The sequence below is a fragment of the Puma concolor genome, chromosome D1, assembly GCF_028749965.1.
Source record: "Puma concolor isolate L17-30 chromosome D1, mPumCon1.1.hap2, whole genome shotgun sequence".
NCBI lineage: Eukaryota > Metazoa > Chordata > Mammalia > Carnivora > Felidae > Puma > Puma concolor.
Window position 1 is genome coordinate 16,376,261 of NC_141676.1, and position 18,806 is coordinate 16,395,066.

Sequence of the window (18,806 nt, forward strand, 5' to 3'; positions counted from 1 at the left end):
GGCTCTGAGCTCAGGACGGGCGGCACCCCGGCCCGAGGGGGCGCTCGCTCTCCCATACACCGGCACACAGTAGGCGCCACCTTGTTACAGGGTCTCCGTGGCAGAGGCCAACCCGAGCTGAGGACTCTCTTTACCAAGACGAGATCTTCAGCTCCTTCTGCCACGCGAGGTCGCGCTACATTCCCACGCTCCTCCGCCGCGGCCGCATCGCATTCCCTCCCAGATTCCTCCTTCTCCCACCATCTCTGCCCCTCCTTTACCAAGATGGCGGCGAAGGCACTTCCGGCGTGTGTCCTTACGGGTGCGTCCGGGCGGCTGCTGTAGGTGCCACGCAGCGGGTTCCAGCCGATTTGCTGCATAGTCTACAGCGGTGATGGCGGGCAGGCCGTTTGCATGGAGCGGGGCAGCTCTTCTCCAGCTCCTTCTTGGCGTGAACCTGATAGTGATGCCACCCACCCAGGCCCGGAGTCTGCGCTTCGTCACCTTGGTAATGAGAGACGGGGTGGCCAAAGGGCTTGCCAGAGCTGGAAGGGCACGGCCGGTTGTTCGAGGGAGGGGCGGGGCTTGTGCTGGGGTCGGGATCTGGAGGAGCGGGAGCCGGTTTAGGACAAGACGACTGGCCTGGAGGGTCGGGGGCCCAGTTCGGAATTGATGTGGAGCCCGAGTTATTTTCGGGGACAGGCAGGGTGTAATTAATTATATATCAGGGCATAGGTCGGTGAGTCTGTCTTGGGACAGGGATGTTGTAGAACGGTAAAGGGACTCACCCTTAAGCCTTTGGTGATTTTTCCCCCATCCCTCCCCCCATCCCCGGCATTGCTTTCATTTCTCCTTTCCTTTCCCATCTGTACCTTTGGCTTCTCTTATGGTCTCCAGTGGCGTTGGTTAGCCAAATTAGAATCTCTGGAACCTGTTCAAAGTTACTGACTTCTGAGTTGGGGTCTTTTGCAGGGGGTAGAGTTAAGGCTTCCTAGAAGGAGTAAGGCATCTCTCCCCAACAAGGGGAGAGATGGGCTCTTTGTCCCTATCGAGGAACTCTCTGACCTGTAGGCAAACCATTTTCTTTCCTCAGCTGTACCGACATGGAGACCGTTCGCCAGTGAAGACATATCCCAAGGATCCCTATCAGGAAGAGGAGTGGCCCCAGGGGTTTGGTCAGCTAACTAAGGTGGGTCACAAGCCAGCCTCCATTCAGGGCGTGCTGTAGAATGAGTGACCTCGAGAGCAGGCTACAGAACTTGGGGCTCCACCAAACTCTCATTTGCCATGTGGGTGCTGACTTTGACCTTAAACTTACTTTCCTCTGTGTCCAGGACAGATGCCATATACAATCAGCCACTTAGTAAATGACTTCTGTGATCAGATTAACCCACTCCTACTTCCAGACAGGGTAAATTTGGAAAGCAATAGTGCCTAAGCCCTGTGGGCTTGCAAGCTGTCCCTTCCCTCTTAACTCTTGAGTTTGCCCACAGGAGGGGATGCTACAGCATTGGGAGCTGGGCCAGGCTCTGCGGCAACGCTACCATGGCTTTCTCAACACCTCTTACCACCGGCAAGAGGTAAGGCTGGGAGCTCCAAGAGGCAAGGGGAGTGGAATCTACTGCCCTCGGGAAGCCCCCTGCCCTCGGGAAGCCTGGGGCACTCTGGCCTCCTGCCATGAGTTTTTGCTAACAACTACAGGACACGAAATCCAAGAGCTGTGTAGAACAGAGTCCTAGAGGCCGAGTTGCCCCTCCTTGACTTGGAAGGGGCAAAACTGATCAAGCATCCAATCTCAGACTTTAGGGCCTGGCAAAGTCTTTTCTGATTCTGTGGAATAGCATAGACTTTCCATCCAAAACACTTACTGAGTACCTACTAAGGGCAAAGTGCTGTGCCAGCCCTGTGCGTGTAATGGTGCACCACACAAATATGATCTCTGTTTTTGTGGAGCTTAGAATGAGGTGGGGGTGACAGACGATAAACCACACAGGGCCAAGACGTAAAGGTAGGAGGGAACACACGTAGAGAAGGCATGTCAGGAAAGATTGGCAAGTGTTCCTGATTCTTGAAGCCCTCTTCCTAGAGCCCGGGGATGGCGATGAATGTTCCTCTGGTTACCATTATCAACCACAGGCTGTGGGGTCCTCAATGTTATTGTTCCCTTGAGGGCCAGCTCTGTCCTGGTCTTGCCCCTTCCCACTGCTTCCTCCTCCCTTTGCACAAGCAATTAACTGTTCTCTATTTCCTCTCCCTGATCTCTAAGCTACTTTATTAAGGGGTATATGTGTGTGGTGGGAGACAGTTTCTGCCTTCAAGAACTCTGGTCTAGATAGGGAGATAGGCGTTGTTATAAAAGCAGACAGATAGACCTGACAGCCTCACTGACTGACAGCTTTATACTTTGGACTGGGAAGGCATTTGAACTAGAGCCATTACAACAGGAGTTCTTCACAGAGTGGTGACAGCTAGCCACTACCTGAGCATTTGGCCCTTTGCTGGGAAGAGGGACGAGGAAGGTCAGAGATGGGGAGCAGGGGCCACCATCTGCTGGGTAACCATCAAGAACAGGTTCAGGTTCTCCCCCTGAGGCCCCAATGAGGGGCCAAAGCTGCCCCATCCCACCCCCACAGGTAAGACTTGTGTTGTTGTCTCTGCAGGTTTATGTGCGAAGCACAGACTTTGACCGTACGCTCATGAGTGCTGAGGCCAACCTGGCCGGACTCTTCCCTCCCAACGGGATACAGCGCTTCAACCCAAATATCTCTTGGCAACCTATCCCCGTTCACACTGTGCCCATCACTGAGGATAGGGTAAGACTGGCCAGCGCTTCCCTGGAGGTGGTGAGAGGGACAACTCTGGCCATGGGCCAGCTGATCCCTGACTCCTTCTCAGCCTGTTTTCCCCACTTTGTTCTGCAGCTGCTGAAGTTCCCGTTGGGCCCGTGTCCCCGTTACGAGCAGTTACAGAACGAGACCCGACAGACGCCAGAGTATCAGAATGAGATCATTCAGAATGCAGTGAGTGAGGCTGAGGTGGAGGTCATCACGCTGTCCTTTCCCCAGGGCAGGACTCATCCCCTGATCCTTTTTTCATAGCAATTTCTGGATATGGTGGCCAACGAGACAGGCCTTACAGATCTGACGCTGGAGACCGTCTGGAATGTCTATGACACACTCTTCTGTGAGGTGAGCCCACTTAGGGTCCCAGTGTGACCTTTCTTCTCTCACACCTCGGCAGGCCCAGGTGACCAGGACAAGTGGGACATCATGCCTGGATACCATTCCCACTGGGGAGGTCCAGGCAAGCCGCTTCTTGCGAAACAAGGGAACTTCCCTCATGGGTGAAAAAGAACCTCAGAGTGGGAAATGGTTTATTATCTGTCAGCAGTTCTTGCCCCTCTCCACCCAGAACTCTCGTGCTATCCGAGATTCTGCTGAGTCACGCTTTTCGTGCCTGAGCTTCCTTTCCTGTGTCCTGTCCACCATGTCTCCTGGTTCCAGTCCCTCAGCCTCACCTCTCCTCTCCTCTCCCTCCCTCCCTCCCTCACACACACACAGGCACCTTCCCGCTGGGGAAGAGAGCTGTCCCCGGAGAGGCTCTGGCCTAGGCCTGGGGAGCTAACCTGCCTGCTGCGATACACAGCAAACACACGGGCTGGTCCTGCCGCCCTGGGCCTCTCCCCAGACCATGCAGCATCTGAGCCGGCTAAAGGACTTCAGCTTCCGCTTCCTCTTCGGGATCTACGAGCAGGCAGAGAAGGCCCGGCTTCAGGGGGGTGAGTGACCAGAGCAGCATGTCACTTCCCTCCTCAGGACCCTACAGCATTAACAACCTGCTCTGGAAGGCTGCTCACACACTTCCCTCTCCCCCCATAGTCTTCTCTGCCCATTCAGAACCAGACCTCCCATTAGTCACCGAAGCCTTCCCCCGCCCTCCAAATGCTTATAGCCCCTCTGTCACTGTGTGATCGACCACAGTCAGGTTTGCGTGCTTCTTTCCTGCCATTCATCTTCTTAAGTCACTCGTGTCAGGAGACCTTCTGTCCCCTTAAATGAATACCTCCCTCCAGAAACCCACCAGGGAACGCTTTGCAAGAAGGCTGAGAATAATACACATGCGCCAGTTTCCTGGTCTGAGCACCCAAGGGAGGGCCAGCTGTCAAACCTTCCTGACATCTCTGTAGTTTTCAGAGCCTGCATGTGCAGAGCTCCCGTATTTGCCACCATCTTATGGGTTTTGAAGCAGTCTTAAGTTTATATCTGTTCCAAACTGGAGTAATTCTTCAGACATGGGCAGGACCTGGTAGCTCACTTATAAAGAGGCAGATCTCTGTATCTGTTGAAATGTACATATCTTGTTTTATCTTGCTTCTCTCTGTAAGTTTCAAAGTTCTTAGAGAACGGGTGCTGAAGAGTTTCCTGCATGGTTCCCATACACCTAAAAGTTCCCTGTGCAGGTGATCAGGCCCAGGACCAGCAGAGGGTGAAGGGGCTCAGATAGGTCTGATCAAAAGACAGGGGTGGCTGGAGTCACTGACACCAGGATCTCTTCTTCCTTAGGAGTCCTGTTGGCTCAGATACGGAAGAACCTGACCCTCATGGCAGCCTCTTCCCAACTCCCTAAGCTGCTGGTTTACTCTGCGGTAAGCTCCCATACTCCCCAGCATGCGAACGTCGGCCAAAGAGCTGGCTGTCTCCTCTGTTCAGTGCCTGGGGCGGGAGGGGGGCAGGGGTTAGGTGAGGAGGGCTGACAGGGAGCTTCTCTCTGTTACAGCACGACACCACCCTGGTTGCTCTGCAAATGGCACTGGATGTCTACAACGGGGAACAAGCCCCCTACGCCTCCTGCCACATATTTGAACTGTACCAGGAAGATAATGGGTGAGTGGACAGTCTGCCCTCCGGAGGGGCAATTGTGTGGAGGCTGTGGGCAGCCCAAGCACTCAGTTATAGGCCCGCTGAGCAGCTTCCATCACCTCTCCTGTCAACCCTCAGGAATTTCTCAGTGGAGATGTACTTTCGGAATGAGAGTAACAAGGCTCCCTGGCCGCTGATCCTGCCTGGCTGCCCTCACCGCTGCCCCCTGCAGGACTTCCTTCACCTCACAGAGCCCGTTGTGCCCAAGGATTGGCAGCAAGAATGCCAGCTGGCAAGCGGGCCTGCAGACACGGGTGAGTGGCTGCCTGCCTCCACTAGTAATCTCCCAAAACAACCTTCGTTTCCTGCCCACCGGTCTCCCGAGAGTTGCTGCCCTTCCAGCCATCTCACTGCATTTCCCTAGACCACCCTGACACCATTGCTCACCTTCTCTCCATTCCTCACTCTCAGGCGATGCCCTCACTTCTCAGATCACTGAGAAAATAACGGTAGCCAGGAGAGCCTGGGCTCATCCTGCAACCAGCAGATCTTCCAGCTTACTTGCTGCTGTAAGCTGCTACCTGAGGCCAATCTCTGCACTTGTGCTCCGGGTCCATCTCTTCTCACCTCCACAGAGACTTCTGGAGCCTTAGTGTTTTCTCTCTACTGGGTCAGTCCCTCCTTGAGAGCCTTACAAAGACCTCTCAGGGCACCATCTTCCTCCAGCCACCACTGTTTCTCTGTTCCCTATGAAAGTGGAATCCTTCCTGGTTTGCTTTTTCAGTGCCTGTTCTGTCAGACTCCCGATAGATAGGCTTGTGTCACCTTCCACACCAGTGAAGCCACTTTTGTAAAGGACCAATTACCTCCTCTTACCAAAGCCAGTGACCAATTCTTAGCTTCTCTCATCTCTCAGGGGCGTGATGTAATCGGTCAGTCCTTCCTTAGACACTTTCTTGGCTTCTCTGCTTTTTCTTCTGACTTACAGGTAGCTTCCTTACTGGCTTTTTCTCCTGACTAAACAGTGGATGGCCCAGGGCTCACCCTGGCCCTTCCCCATGTGTGCACACTCCCAAAACAATCCCATCCAACCTCATGGCTTTACATACCACCTCCATGCAGAGTTCCATCCTCTTATGACTCAGATTCATGACCTTTTCTCTGAGCTACCGACTCACATATCTGACTGCTGATTGGAGGTCTCTCCATGGAGGTCAGCTCAGCTAGAACATCTCAAAGCTGCTGTGTCTGAAACCAAACACTCTTGCCCCTAAATCCACTCTTCCTCCAGTCTTGCCCATCTTAGCAAATGCCACATCAGTCACCTAGTTGTGGAGCGTAACCCTAAGAGTCATCTTGAATACCCTCTTTCTCAGACCCCACATCCAGTCCACTAGCAGATCCCATCGGCTCAACCTTTAAAATACATCCTCCTGGGGCGCCTGGGTGGCGCAGTCGGTTAAGCATCCGACTTCAGCCAGGTCACGATCTCACGGTCCGTGAGTTCGAGCCCCGCGTCGGGCTCTGGGCTGATGGCTCAGAGCCTGGAGCCTGTTTCCGATTCTGTGTCTCCCTCTCTCTCTGCCCCTCCCCCGTTCATGCTCTGTCTCTCTCTGTCCCAAAAATAAATAAACGTTGAAAAAAAAAAAATTAAAAAAAAAAAAAATACATCCTCTTGCCTCCCTGGTCTGATCTGCGCTCATCTCTTGCCTACACTACTGAAAAGTTTCCCACTGTTCTTTCTGACTCTCTTCTTGTACCTACCAGTCTCACAGTACCACAGAGTTAATTTTTTTTTTTTTTTGATGTTTCATGTATTTATTGAGAGAGAGAGAGAGAGAGAGAGAGAGAATCCCAAGCAGGCGCCTTGCTGTCAGTGCAGAGCCTGACTCGGGGCTCAATCCCACTAACTGTGAGATCACGATATGAGCCAAAACCAGGAGTCAGACTCTTAACAGACTGAGCCACCAAGGCATCCCGAGTTAATTTTTTTAAAACATAAATCAGTTGACATCACTACCCTTCTCAGAATCTTCCGGTGGCTTCCCATGACATTTGGAACAAAATCCAAGTTCTTTCTCATGGCCTTCCAGGCCCTTCTTGGTCTGATCCTCAGTGCTGATCTCCTACTTGCCCCTCACTCTGCTATAGTGATATTGGCTTTCTAGCTGATCCTAGAATTTGCCAAACTTATTTCCCCATCAGGGCCTTTTGTATTTGCTTCTTGTCTACTCATCCCCTCTGTCCCTGCCCCCAGACCCTCTTCTCTCATATCTGAGCATCTCAGGGACTCCAGGTCTCTGGTCAGATTGTCATTTCCTCAGTGATCCGTTCCCTGACTGACCTACCTTTCCATCCTTTTCCCCTTAGTTTGGTTTGTGTTTCTTTCTACCATTTATCACTGACCTAGATATATCCCCATTGTAAGAAGAGCACGTGGTATACAGTAGACAATCAAATATTTGTTGGAGGAACACTGACGTGACCTTTCTGTCCCCCTCCCCAACCTGTGCTCAGAGGTGATCGTGGCCTTGGCTGTATGCGGCTCCATCCTCTTCCTTCTCATAGTGCTGCTCCTCACTGTCCTCTTCCGGATGCAGGCCCAGCCTCCGGGCTACCGCCATGTCGCAGATGGGGAGGATCATGCCTGACAACCACTCAGCCCCCTTCCCTCTGCCTCCTAGGGGAGGTGGGCTGGGCCCTTGCTCCTGACTATTGCTGCTCCCCAGCCCATGGACAGGAGACCCTGGGTTGGCCTCCCTCTGATTACCCTAACCTAGATGAACAAGTGGGGCTCGGCTTGGCCCATGGCACCTGTCGCTCAGCATTTGTGTGCCTCCTGTTTACCAAGTACTATGTTGGACTTTGGCTTTCTCCAAACAAGACTTGCCTCCGCCATGCTTCCGAAGGACTAGAAGTGTAGACAAGTATCCAAGTTTCACTCAGGACCTGGGATTGAAAAACTGAAGGAGTTGGTGCTTGATCGCCTTGCCCCCGCCAATCAAGCCTTGCTCTCTCTTCCAGCTTGGAGTCTTTGGCAAATGGTTCAGGGGACACAGTCTTGCCTCTCAGTGTTTATTTTAGTGGGAAAAACTGCACAACATTGGGCGTACAAACATTGGCCACTAAGGAGCTGGATCACTCAAAGGCCAGCCAGCCAAGTTTTCCTTTGTCCCCTGAAGCCACCATTAGAGTCAGACATAATGCTTCAGGCACCTTTGTCACCCTGCAGCTGGAGCAGGTCAGAAGGGTGTTTGTACTGGGGTGGGGGGGGGGGGGAGGGGAGTGAGTTGTACAGTTGTGACACTACTATCCCAGTCGGCTAGGCTGGGGTCTCTAGGGACCAGAGGTAAATGTAGGTTGTAAGCTGGACAGCTTGTGGCTGTGGCCCAGAATAGGGCTAAGGCAGCGTCCAGAGAATGAAAGTTTTAGACTCAGTGCTGTTTCTGTGCCTTTTCTTCATTTTGGGGGGCCCAAGGAGCCCTTTGACCAGATCAGTGCTGTAAAATCCACTCAGAAGCTCAGTTGGGTATGGTTTTATTGGCCATGTCAATAGTGAGCACAAACTGAAAACCACTACCTGATCACTCTGCCACTGCACGTCAAAGAAAAGTACCTTGGCCCCAGGCTAGATAATAGCAAGGACCCTTGGGGCACCTGGGGCACCAACTCTGGAGAAGTTTCTGGATCTAAGTCCAGAGCAGTAACATGCCAGTGTCCCAGTCCCACAGTGTCCCATGCCACAGTGTCCCTGCTCCGACCCTAAGACTTGGATACCTTTGGCCCTTTAACACATAGCCGCCTCTTCTCACAGGATTTGTTCTCAGGTGGCTCCAAGCCCTTGCTTGGCCCACACCGTCATTAATGTGTCTCATTTCCGCATCCCAGCTTCCTGGCTCCAAATGAGAATGTGATAACCTAGGAGGAGTGAGACCAGTCTGACTTGCACCTTCCATTATCAGTCTCTGAGAACTTGGGGTTGGCCCAGGGAACCTAGGACTTGGTAAGGAAATACCAGGAAATTGGACAGCAGCCAGGCATTGCCATGACCAGGACAAAGCAAGAGGCATGGAGGGCCCAGGCCAAAGAGTCCACGGTCTCCTGGTAGTCTTCTTTACTGACTCCTACCCTGGGGTGACTGGTAGGGCTAAGCTGAAGAGAGCCTGCACTCAACCTTGGGGAGTAGGCTAGGGTTTGGCCAGTCTGAGATATAACCACTTCACTCACCCATCAGAGAGGCCAGCGTGTCCCCCATGGGATTGAACTCATTGAGCTGCAGAGACAAGGGCATAAGCATGAGGAGAGGTTGAGGTACTGGGAGAAGGGCACATGAGGATAAATTTCTGGTCGTTTTTGGTCAATAAAGTAGGTTGAATCCCTGCTTCCTCCCATCATTATTTGAGGGCCCAAACCTCACCGAAATGATACCAGAAGATTCTGGGTCATAGAGCTGATACATCATCTTCCCTGAGCTTCCATCAAACACATCAATGGTCCTTAATTCATGGGGGGTACAACTTTTGAAATTAGGATCTGGGTATCGGCCCACAACAATGAGGTTGTACCGAGGATGCCAGGTTGCCTAGGAGACGAAGAGTTGTCATGAGAGTAAATGCAGAGCACTATCAAGAGGGACATCAAAAGTACTTTTTGTCACTAACAGTTGTTAATACAGTTGCCAGCAATTTAATAATGGAGATCAGACCCACATGAAACTATTGTATGTGCATCTACCGTCCCAAATTTTTAATCCCAAATTGGCCTCTCTGGACCTCGGGACACCTTCAGGCCTTCTTTCTCTTTTGCACTTCCTGAGATCATACCAACTGATCAATGTTTTAACATCAGCTTTACCCAGACATTAACCAAAGAGGTAAGCCTACAACAAAGCGAAAAGTCTCTGGTAACCAAAAACCAAATAGGATGGAAGTTCTGAAGTAATCCCTCCATCAATGTGAACGATAAAGAGTTGAGCAGGAGATGGCTCATGGCCAAGAAAGGGAAAGAAACCTATGTTCCCCAGATTACCCCACTCAAAACAAATCTGGCAGTTAGCTGGAATGACAGGTGGGATTTTCCTAAGAAATCTCAAGGGAGTTTTGAAGGCGGAAAGACATGGTTAGCGGGAAGGACGAGGTGGTACATGCCACGGCTTGGACATGTCACAAGCCCACCTGGGAAGCTAGAAATTGGCCTCGCTGGTTACAAAGTGGGAGATGACACATGGATCAATGGGAACCAGCCAGTGATGAATGCTTGTTCTTAAGAGCTTGGGTTGGATTTGAGGTACGTGGGAGCCTCCCTAATACTAAATCATCACTGTTTATGTAGTACTTACCAGGCACTGGGCATGTGCTTTAGGTATACTGATTCTTCCAACAACCCTATCGGTCAGATACTATTATTCCCTTTTTAGAGATGAGGAAACCAAGACCCCAAATTCAAGCAGCTTGCCCAAGGATTCTAACCGGAGGTTGTCAGCCTGCCTGAGGCTAGCGCCCCCACCACTATGCTGTCTTGATGAAAGAAGTACATGCATGAAACCTGGAGGTCTGAAGAAAGGCTGTGGTTCTATAAAAGAACACAAAGCAGGAGAGCAGAGTAATGGGCAGAGCTGAGGCTGCCTGGGGGCATGGGCAGGAAGGAATCAGAAGACTTCAAGACCATAAAAACCTTGGGGGCTGAGACTGGAGAAGTCATTAGCAAGGCTGAGGTCAGCAGGAACTGAAGTTTGAGGGCAGAACAGCAGGGAGATAGGCTGGGCTGAAAAAAACAAAAACAAAAACAGGAAAAGAGCTTACAGGAGACAGAACCCAGCAAAGTGGGATTGTAGAAGGGGGACAGAAGGGACAAAGAGAGAGAGAGCCAGGGGAGAAGAGACTGCTTTGTGTGGGTGCAAGATGAGATCTGGGATTAGGGATTCCAGATCTGGCCTTTCTCTACCCAGTCTGGGATAGACCCAGTCTATCCCCATGTCATAGCTCCCTGTCTTCATCACTTACCTTGATGGGCGTCAGGTGCTGGAAGTGGCGGTGAGGGTGTGGGATCAGGCTCGGGGGGCAGTCCCACTGGGAGGCCGAGTAAACCCGGAGCTCACTCTTCTGGTCAGTGGTCAGGAGCTGGGCTCCGTCAGGACTGAAACAAGCTGGCGAGTGAAAAGCCCCAGAACTGAAGGAACCACAGGCCCTTGTCCTGGCTGGTACAGGCCTTCTGCAGGGGCACCCTCTTTCCCACTCCTCTCTAGACCCCGGGTGGAAGGGAGGAGGTGAATCTGGACTGTGAACAAAAACATTCTAGAAACTTAGCAGCTGTTGGGGACCACTAGTTTCCGAAAGTTTCCAAGATACCAACTTGGTTGATGCTATCAGGGTAAAGGGTTTGGCCTAGCAGCTTCTAAATGTTGAGGGGAGACCCCAGAAACGGTTGGATAGGCACCGTCTGCAGGAAGGATGAGGTCTGATATATCACACCTGCGTTGACAGGATGGCTATGCAGCAGCGAGTGGAGGCAGCTGGATTTCCCTTTAACCTGGCGCAGGTCCCAGATTTTCACTGTTTGGTCCACAGAGGCTGTGGCCAGGAGCCAATCACAGCATGGGTTCAGAGCCACATGGGTCACTTTCTTTTTGTGCATTCTCAGATTCCAAAGCTGCAGAGAAGGGCTTGGTTCAGGTGGGGTGCAGGGAGGCCGGGGGTAAGGGAAAGAAAGGGAAGACCAGGGCTCCAGAGAACGCACCTCCCTGCCGTCCATGTTCAGCAGGATCACATGTCCCACATTGTCGCCTGTGACCACCATTCGGCTTCTGGCAGACACATCCAGGCTGCAAAACCAGATGCTGGAGGGAGAGACTGTGCTATAAGATTCTTGGGGACAAAGGCAAGAGCCATTAACTGTTCCAGCTCTAACGTCTAACAGATAGATGTCCAATCAGTATTTGTTGAATAAGTGAATAATTGTCTCACCACGGACTCCCAGTGAGGAACACTCTTACTTGTCTACCTTCCAGAGAGAGGGCATGAGGGTGATGAGGCTCAGAAATTTGTCCAGTTACTGTCGGGGCCAGGATCCTCAGCTGGTAGGAGTCCTAAGAAGCTGTCCCTTAGAGCCATTAGGCAAGTCCCCAGGCCAGCCTGCCCCCTATAGCCCTGGGTTTTGAGGAAGACATGTTTATTGGTGTCTCTCTTCACTCTCTACCCTCTGGGCCAAAGGAGATGACAAATCAAAAAGGGACTGCCCAGCTCTGGTTGTCAGAGCTGGCGAGAAAAGAACTTCTGCCCTCTTCTGAGCATTTAGGGGAAAAAGCACAATTTTAGGAGCTCTGTCTTGCTCTTTTGCCTCTCGGACTACTTGAGGACAAAGGGTTGGGATTGCTTCAGGGATCCTAATGCCCAGCCAGGAGATCTCAGATTCCTATTTTTCCTCTCAAACACTCAAAGCCTTGCTACGGTGTCTTTTGTATCCCCTACAAATATCTTTCAGAGGGAGGGTTTCTTGTGGAAGAAAAACATGGAGCTGAGTCTATCCCATCACTTGCCCTGATTGCTTGGTATTTCTTACCTCTGTGGGGCAGCCCAGGATAATGTCCAGTGCTAGTTAGAGCCTCCACACCCTTGATTCCTTAGAGAACAGTTAGAGTCGTGTCTCTGGCTAGAAATCAAACTGACGCGTCTTTTGTAATTTCTCCAGCCACTTGCCCTTGGGGAGTCCAAAGTGCTTTATGGGCACAATTCTATCGCTTTAAGCTTCTATCAAAGAAGTGGTTGGGTCATTACAACTCAGGGATGTAGAGAATGAAATCTCAAATTCTTACTTCCTGCTCCAACCTTTAAAAGTGGCTTTCTAGGCCAATGCCATGTTAACTAGTGAGAATCAAGGTCTAGTCTAATATATGAATGCCTTACAGAAGAGCTGAAGCCCTTCCCTCTCTGAGAAGAGCTGAGGTTCTAGAATACCTCACCGAAGCAGTAACCCACCTGGAACAGAGAAAGGCAGCTACAGAAAGTCTCAGAAAGAGAGGGAAGGGTGGAAAGGGGCTGCCACCTTGCTGGTCTTTCCCGTGCCAGGTTTGGGTAATACAAACGAGATCCAGAGGCTCTCATCAGAACTACACCGAGAGCCTAGAAGCCCTTTCCCTCCTAGTGAAGCCACTCACTTGCAGGTGTCTGAGCTGGTAAACACTCGGAGCGTGTTGCCTTTAAAGTCTTGCAGCCTAGTTGTTCCCTCCATTGAGGAGGTGAAAAACTGGTTGGTATCAAGAGGGTTAAACTTCAGCCCAGTGACGCTCCCTCCAGCTCCAATCTAACATAAGGAAGAGAAAAACCAGTGAGTGAAGACGGCCCAGGAGAAGGATGAGGCCTGGGTGCACGGAGTCTGCCGACCAGACAGCTGGGCAGGCAGCACGTGCGGCCAGGCCAGCCGAGAGGCCTGGATGCAGGCATGTGCTCCATGGGACTCTTCATTACTTAAGGTTTTAGTTTTAATTGAATTAAAAAAAAAAAAATTAACATACGGTACATTTGGTTGTTTTTACCACACACTTCTATGGATGTGAAAACACAAGAGTATAGATTTGAATAACCGCCACCCAAATCAGGATGCAGAACAGTTCCGTCCCCTCAAAAAAGCCCCCTGTGCTCTCCCCTCGTGGTCACACCCCTTCTCCTCCTGTCACCCCTCGGCCACTGTGGATCTGTTCTCTATCACCGTGCTATGGTTTTGCCTTTAATAGATTGTCGTATAAATGAATCATACAGTATTCATCTCACTCAGCATAATGCCCCTGAGATGCACCCAAGTTACTATGTGTACCCAGAGCTCATTCCATTTTATTGCCAAGCATTCCATTATGTGGATGTACCATGGTTTGTTTATTGCCCAGTGCTCTTTAGAAGAGCTTCAGCTCGGAACAGTGCCTGGATTAGGTGGGCAGGAGTCAGATCTGAACTCCTTCCTATTTTTTCCAGATATTCCAGACAACGATGATGAAAATAATCATAACATCAAAAAACATAACCTTATTAAGTGCTTCTTATGTATCAGGCACAGTTTTAAGAACTTTACACCCTCAAGAGCCCCTTCTCTACTTCTTAAGCTGCCGCTATCCCAGCCTCACAGACCCGTACAAGGCCTCTTACACAACATCCACTTGGCTCACTCAGCATGCTAACTGGCATGTCCTATCTCCTCTATAAAGGTGACGATGGTCCGCCAAACACTTACTGCTGTGATAATCTTCTGCTCCCAACGGTTGAGTCCTGTGCTCACTAAGGCTTCACCGTGTTTGCTTTTTTTTTTTATTTTTTTATTTATTTTGAGAGAGAGAGAGAGCGTGCATGCAGGGGAGGGACAGAGAGGGAGGAAGAAAGAGAATCCCAAGCAGGCTCCGCGCTCTCTGTCAGTGCAGAGCCCGACGCGGGGCTCGATCTCTCAAGCCGTGAGATCATGACTTGAGCCGAAATCAAGAGTCAGATGCTCAACCGACTGAGCCACCCAGGCACCTCCAAAATAAATGTCTTTAAAGAAAAGTTTCTGAAGTCAATGGAGAGCTATCAAGGCATCCGGGACTTGAAGACCAACATCCCAGAGAAAGAAGCAGAAAGATGGACCTGACATTTGGATGCTGCTTTACCCCTTGAGGTCTATGCAGATTAGAAGGCTGTGGCTTTGAAGCAGAGAAACCAAACTGCAGACAAGCTGATATGAAAGTGGTAGGTGGCTTCAAGGCTGAGAAGCTGGGCTGCGGTTCTGCCAGTCTCACACGGCAAGAGAGGCAGAACTGGAGTTCAGACTTGCCAAGAAGGAGAGGTCTTAGAAAAAAACCCCAGCTTTTAGTTAAGATCCTAGACACTCTCGAAATAAGAGCAAACTAGAAATAGCCTGACCTTCACAAAACGTGAAGTCCAGATTCAAATAATTTTAAACTCATTGGATTGAGATGATCCGATGGAGAAAAAAAAAAAATTGTCTCTAGAGGAAAACATCACTACCCAAAACTCAAAATTATCTCTACAAGTTTTCATATGCAATATTTGGCATTACCTCTAAAATCATCCGGCATATCAGAAGATAAGGCCAAATAAACAAAAACGAAGAGGAAAAAACAACATTTGAAAGATACAGGAGATACAGATATTGGAGCTGTTATATATAGGCTTTAAAATAATTGTGATTAGGCACCTGGCTGGCTCAGTCGGTGGAACATCTGACTCCTGATCTTGGGGTCATGAGTTCAAGCCTGATGCTGGGCATGGACCCTACTTAAATACATACATACATACCTACGCACACAAAATAATTGTGATTAAAATACATTTTTTAAAAATAGACCTAATTTTAAAATGGACATAGGATTTGAACAGACATTTTTCCAAAGACATGCAAATGGCCAGGAGCACATGAAAAGATGCTCAACATCATTAGTCAACATGAGATACTATTTCACACCCTCTGGGATGGCTATAATAAAAAAGATAGACAATTAGGGATATCTGGGTGACTCAGTTGATTAAGCATCTGACTCTTGATTTCAGCTCAGGTCACGATTCAGTTTGTGAGATCAAGCTCCACATCAGGCTCTGTGCTAATAATGCAAAGCCTGCTTGGGATTCTCTCTCCCCCTCTCTCTCTGCCCCTCCCGTGCTCATGCTCTCTCTCAAAATAAATAAACATTAAAAAAAAAAAAGACAATTACAGGTGGTGAAAAGACAACCCATAAAATGGGAGAAAATATTCGCATACTGTATCTGATAAGAAGTTAATATAAAAAAATATAAGGAACTCTATAGCAAAACCCAAAAGTCTCCCCCAAATAACCTAAACAATGGGCAAAGGACCTAAATAGACATTTCTCCAAAGAAGACACACAAATGGCCAACAGGTATGTGCAAAGGTGCTCAACATCACTAATCCTGACATCAGGGAAATGCAAATCAAAACTACAATGAGCTATATCACCTTAAACTTGCTAGAATAGCTATTATCAGGGGCACCTGGGTGGCTCAGTTGGTTAAGCACTGACTTCGGCTCAGGTCATGATCTCATGGTTTGTGATTTCGAGCCCTGCTTTGGGCTCTGTGCTGACAGCTCAGAGCCTGGAGCCTGCTTCAGATTCTGTGTCTCCCTCTCTCTCTGCCCCTCCCCAACTCACTCTCTCTCTTTCAAAAATAAATAAATAAACACTAAAAGAAAAAAAAGAATGCTATTATCGAAACAACAGAAGATAACAGGTACCAGCAAAGGGGTAGAGAACAAGGTACTCTTGTACACTGTTGATGGGAATGTAAGTTGGTAGAGGCACTGCAGAAAACAGCATGGGGGTTCCTCAGAAAATTTAGAAATACCATGTGATCCAGTAATCCCACTTCTGGGTATATATCCAAAGGAAATGAAATAAGCTTCTCAAAGTGTTATCGTCCCTCCTGTGTTCACTGCAGCATTATTCACAGTAGCCAAGATAGGAAAACAACCTCAGTGTCTGTAGACAGATGAAGAGATACAGAAAATGTTGTATGTATATAAATGGAATATTATTGAGCCTTTAAAAAGAAGGAAATCCTGCCATTTGTGACAACCAGGATGAACCAGGAGGATGCTATGCTAAGTGAAATAAGTCAGACACAGAAAGACAAATACTGCATGATCTTACTTATATGTGAACTCTAAAGAGATGGAACTCATAAAAGCTGAGTAGAATGGTGGTTGCCTAGGGGCTTGGGGCTGGAGGAGATAGGGTACAAAGTGTCAATTATGCAGGATGAGTAAGTTCTGGAGTTCTAACGGACAGCACGGTGACTACAGTTATTAACAGTATGTTATATGTTTGAAATTTACTAAGAGAGTTGATCTTAAATGTTCTCAGCTCGTGGCACGCACACAAGGTAATATGTGAGGTGATGAATTCGCTTGACCATGGTAATCATTTGCAAGTACATATATGTTAAAACTTCACACTGTACACCTTAAATATGCACAATTTTTATTCGTCAGTTATACCTCAATAAAGCTGGAAAAAAACCCACAAATGTTGTTAAGGATGTGGAGAAGTTGAAGCCCTCCTACACTGCTGGTGGGAATGTGAAATGGAGAAGTCGCTCCGGAAAACTGTTTGGCAGTTCCTCAAAAACTTAAACATAAAGTTACTGTGTGTCTCATCAATGTACACTCTTGGGCATATAGGCATATACCCAAGAGAAATGAATAAGTATGTTCACATGAAAACTTGAACACAAATATTCATAGAAGCATTATCCATAATAAAAGAAGGCTAAAAATCAATGATTCAAACATCCATCTCAAGAAGGTATGAAAGTAACAGGAAAACAAAGTAGGAGATTGAATAGAAATGAATAAAACAGAAAACAAATATACTGTGGGAAAATCCACAAACAAAAGTTGGTTCAACGAAAATACTACTAAAATTGATAAATCCCTGGTGAGACTGACCAGACAGAAGTCACAAATAACCAATGTAATAGATCAAAAAAGGGACATCAGTAGAAATCTTAGACATTTTAAACAATAATAAGAGGATATAATAAACAATCTTATGCCAATAAATTTGAAAACTTAGATGAAATGGGGAAATCCCTAGAATTTGCTAAACGGATGGAAAATGAAAGAGAAAATCAGAATAGTCTGATTAAAGGCATTGTATTCACAACTAAAAATGTTCTTGCAAAGTAAATTCCAGATCCTGGTAGCTTCACTGTTGAATACACTAAACATTTAAGGAAGAAATAATATCAGTCTTTTGTTGTTGTTGTTTTCCAACCATCTCAAACTCTTCGAAAAGTTGCAAGACTAGCACAAAGAACTGCTTTTCTGGAAGCATTTGATAATAAATTACCAGCTTGATGTCCAATCACCCTCAAATACTCTACTGTGTATTTCCTACGCAGAACATTCTCCTATGTAACCACAATAAGCCCATCAAAACTTAGGGGTATCTAAAGCAGTTCTAACTCATAGAAACAGAAAGCCTTAATTGCGGTTGCCAAGGGCTGAGGGAAGGGGAAAATGAGGAACTTATCCGATGGGTATACAGTTTCGGTTTTACACAATGAAAAAGTTCTAGAGTTCTGTTATATAATAATGTGAATATAGTTAACCCTACTGTACACTTAAAAATGTTTTGGTGATTGGGGTGTCTGGGTGGCTGAGCTGGTTAAGTGTCCCACTCTTGATTTTGACTCAGGTCATGATCTCACAGTTCATGAGTTTGAGACTGGTGTCAGGCTCTGAGCTGACAGCATGGAGCCTGCTTGGGATTCTCTTGCTCCTTCTCTCTCTGCCCCTCCCTCACTCACTCATGCACACACACACACACACACACACACACACACACTTTTTCTCTCTCAAAAAACAAATAAACTTAGAAAAATGTATGTATATAGGGGCACCTGGGTGGCTCAGTCAGTTAAGCGTCTGGCTCTTGACTTCAGCTCAGGTCATGATTTCATGGTTCGTGGATTCAAGAAGCCCCATGTCGGGCTCCACACTGATAGTGCAGAGCCTGCTTGGGATTCTGTTTTCCTCTCTCTCTGCTCCTCCCCTGCTCATACAGTCTCTCTCTCTCTCTCTCAAAATAGATAAACTTAAAACAAATTATATATATATATATATATATATATATATATATATATATTTTTTTTTTTTTTTTTAATGTTCAGTGATAAATGTTATGTGCTTTTACCATGATTTTTAAGAAGCAGTATTACTTGCTGGAGATGATAAAATTGGAAAGGTTTTAAGAAATGAGAAAAAAAGAAAATTTAAGTGAAAAATTGGAATATAATTAATAAACCAAAACAAACACACAAAATCAATTGGTGTAGCTTATCACATTAGGAGAATAAAGGGGAAAAATCATATGCTGATCTCAAGAGATACAAAAAAGTATTTGATGAGATACAATTTCATTCACAAGAGCTTCTGGCAAACCAGAAATAAAAGGGGGAATTTACATAATCT

The 18,806-nt window shown here is 48.1% G+C and overlaps 2 protein-coding genes across 9 annotated transcripts in view; one reads left to right on the top strand and one right to left on the bottom strand.

Annotated features, from left to right (window-relative positions):
• Nucleotides 1-9,219, top strand: ACP2 (acid phosphatase 2, lysosomal). Of its 6 annotated transcripts, none has more exons than XM_086677519.1 (11): nucleotides 8-487; nucleotides 1,073-1,168; nucleotides 1,473-1,559; nucleotides 2,640-2,792; nucleotides 2,901-2,999; nucleotides 3,078-3,167; nucleotides 3,667-3,757; nucleotides 4,542-4,624; nucleotides 4,756-4,862; nucleotides 4,977-5,152; nucleotides 7,356-9,219. In XM_086677519.1, exons 1-11 carry the CDS (start codon nucleotides 374-376, stop codon nucleotides 7,487-7,489), a joined length of 1,230 nt encoding a protein of 409 aa, XP_086533645.1. In that variant the 5' UTR covers nucleotides 8-373; the 3' UTR covers nucleotides 7,490-9,219. The 6 variants fall into 6 exon arrangements, with proteins under 6 accessions (XP_086533647.1, XP_086533645.1, XP_025784988.1 ...); XM_025929203.2 differs by having other exon boundaries at nucleotides 13-487; nucleotides 3,625-3,757; XM_086677522.1 differs by lacking the exon at nucleotides 8-487 and adding an exon at nucleotides 567-718 and having other exon boundaries at nucleotides 3,625-3,757.
• Nucleotides 8,360-18,806, bottom strand: part of DDB2 (damage specific DNA binding protein 2) — a 20,328-nt gene continuing 9,881 nt past the window's right edge. Inside the window, exons 4-11 of one of the 3 annotated variants that reach the window (XM_086677508.1) lie at nucleotides 12,991-13,136; nucleotides 11,574-11,673; nucleotides 11,309-11,486; nucleotides 10,841-10,983; nucleotides 10,512-10,601; nucleotides 9,256-9,420; nucleotides 9,066-9,111; nucleotides 8,360-8,756 (exon numbers count right to left, since the gene is read on the bottom strand). In XM_086677508.1, the coding sequence (XP_086533634.1) occupies nucleotides 8,710-8,756; nucleotides 9,066-9,111; nucleotides 9,256-9,420; nucleotides 10,512-10,601; nucleotides 10,841-10,983; nucleotides 11,309-11,486; nucleotides 11,574-11,673; nucleotides 12,991-13,136 (915 nt within the window). In that variant the 3' untranslated portion in view covers nucleotides 8,360-8,709. Of the gene's footprint in view, nucleotides 8,757-9,065; nucleotides 9,112-9,255; nucleotides 9,421-10,511; nucleotides 10,602-10,840; nucleotides 10,984-11,308; nucleotides 11,674-12,990; nucleotides 13,137-18,806 lie in introns of all 3 variants that reach the window. The other 2 variants (XM_025929081.2, XM_086677509.1) reach the window with 2 other exon arrangements.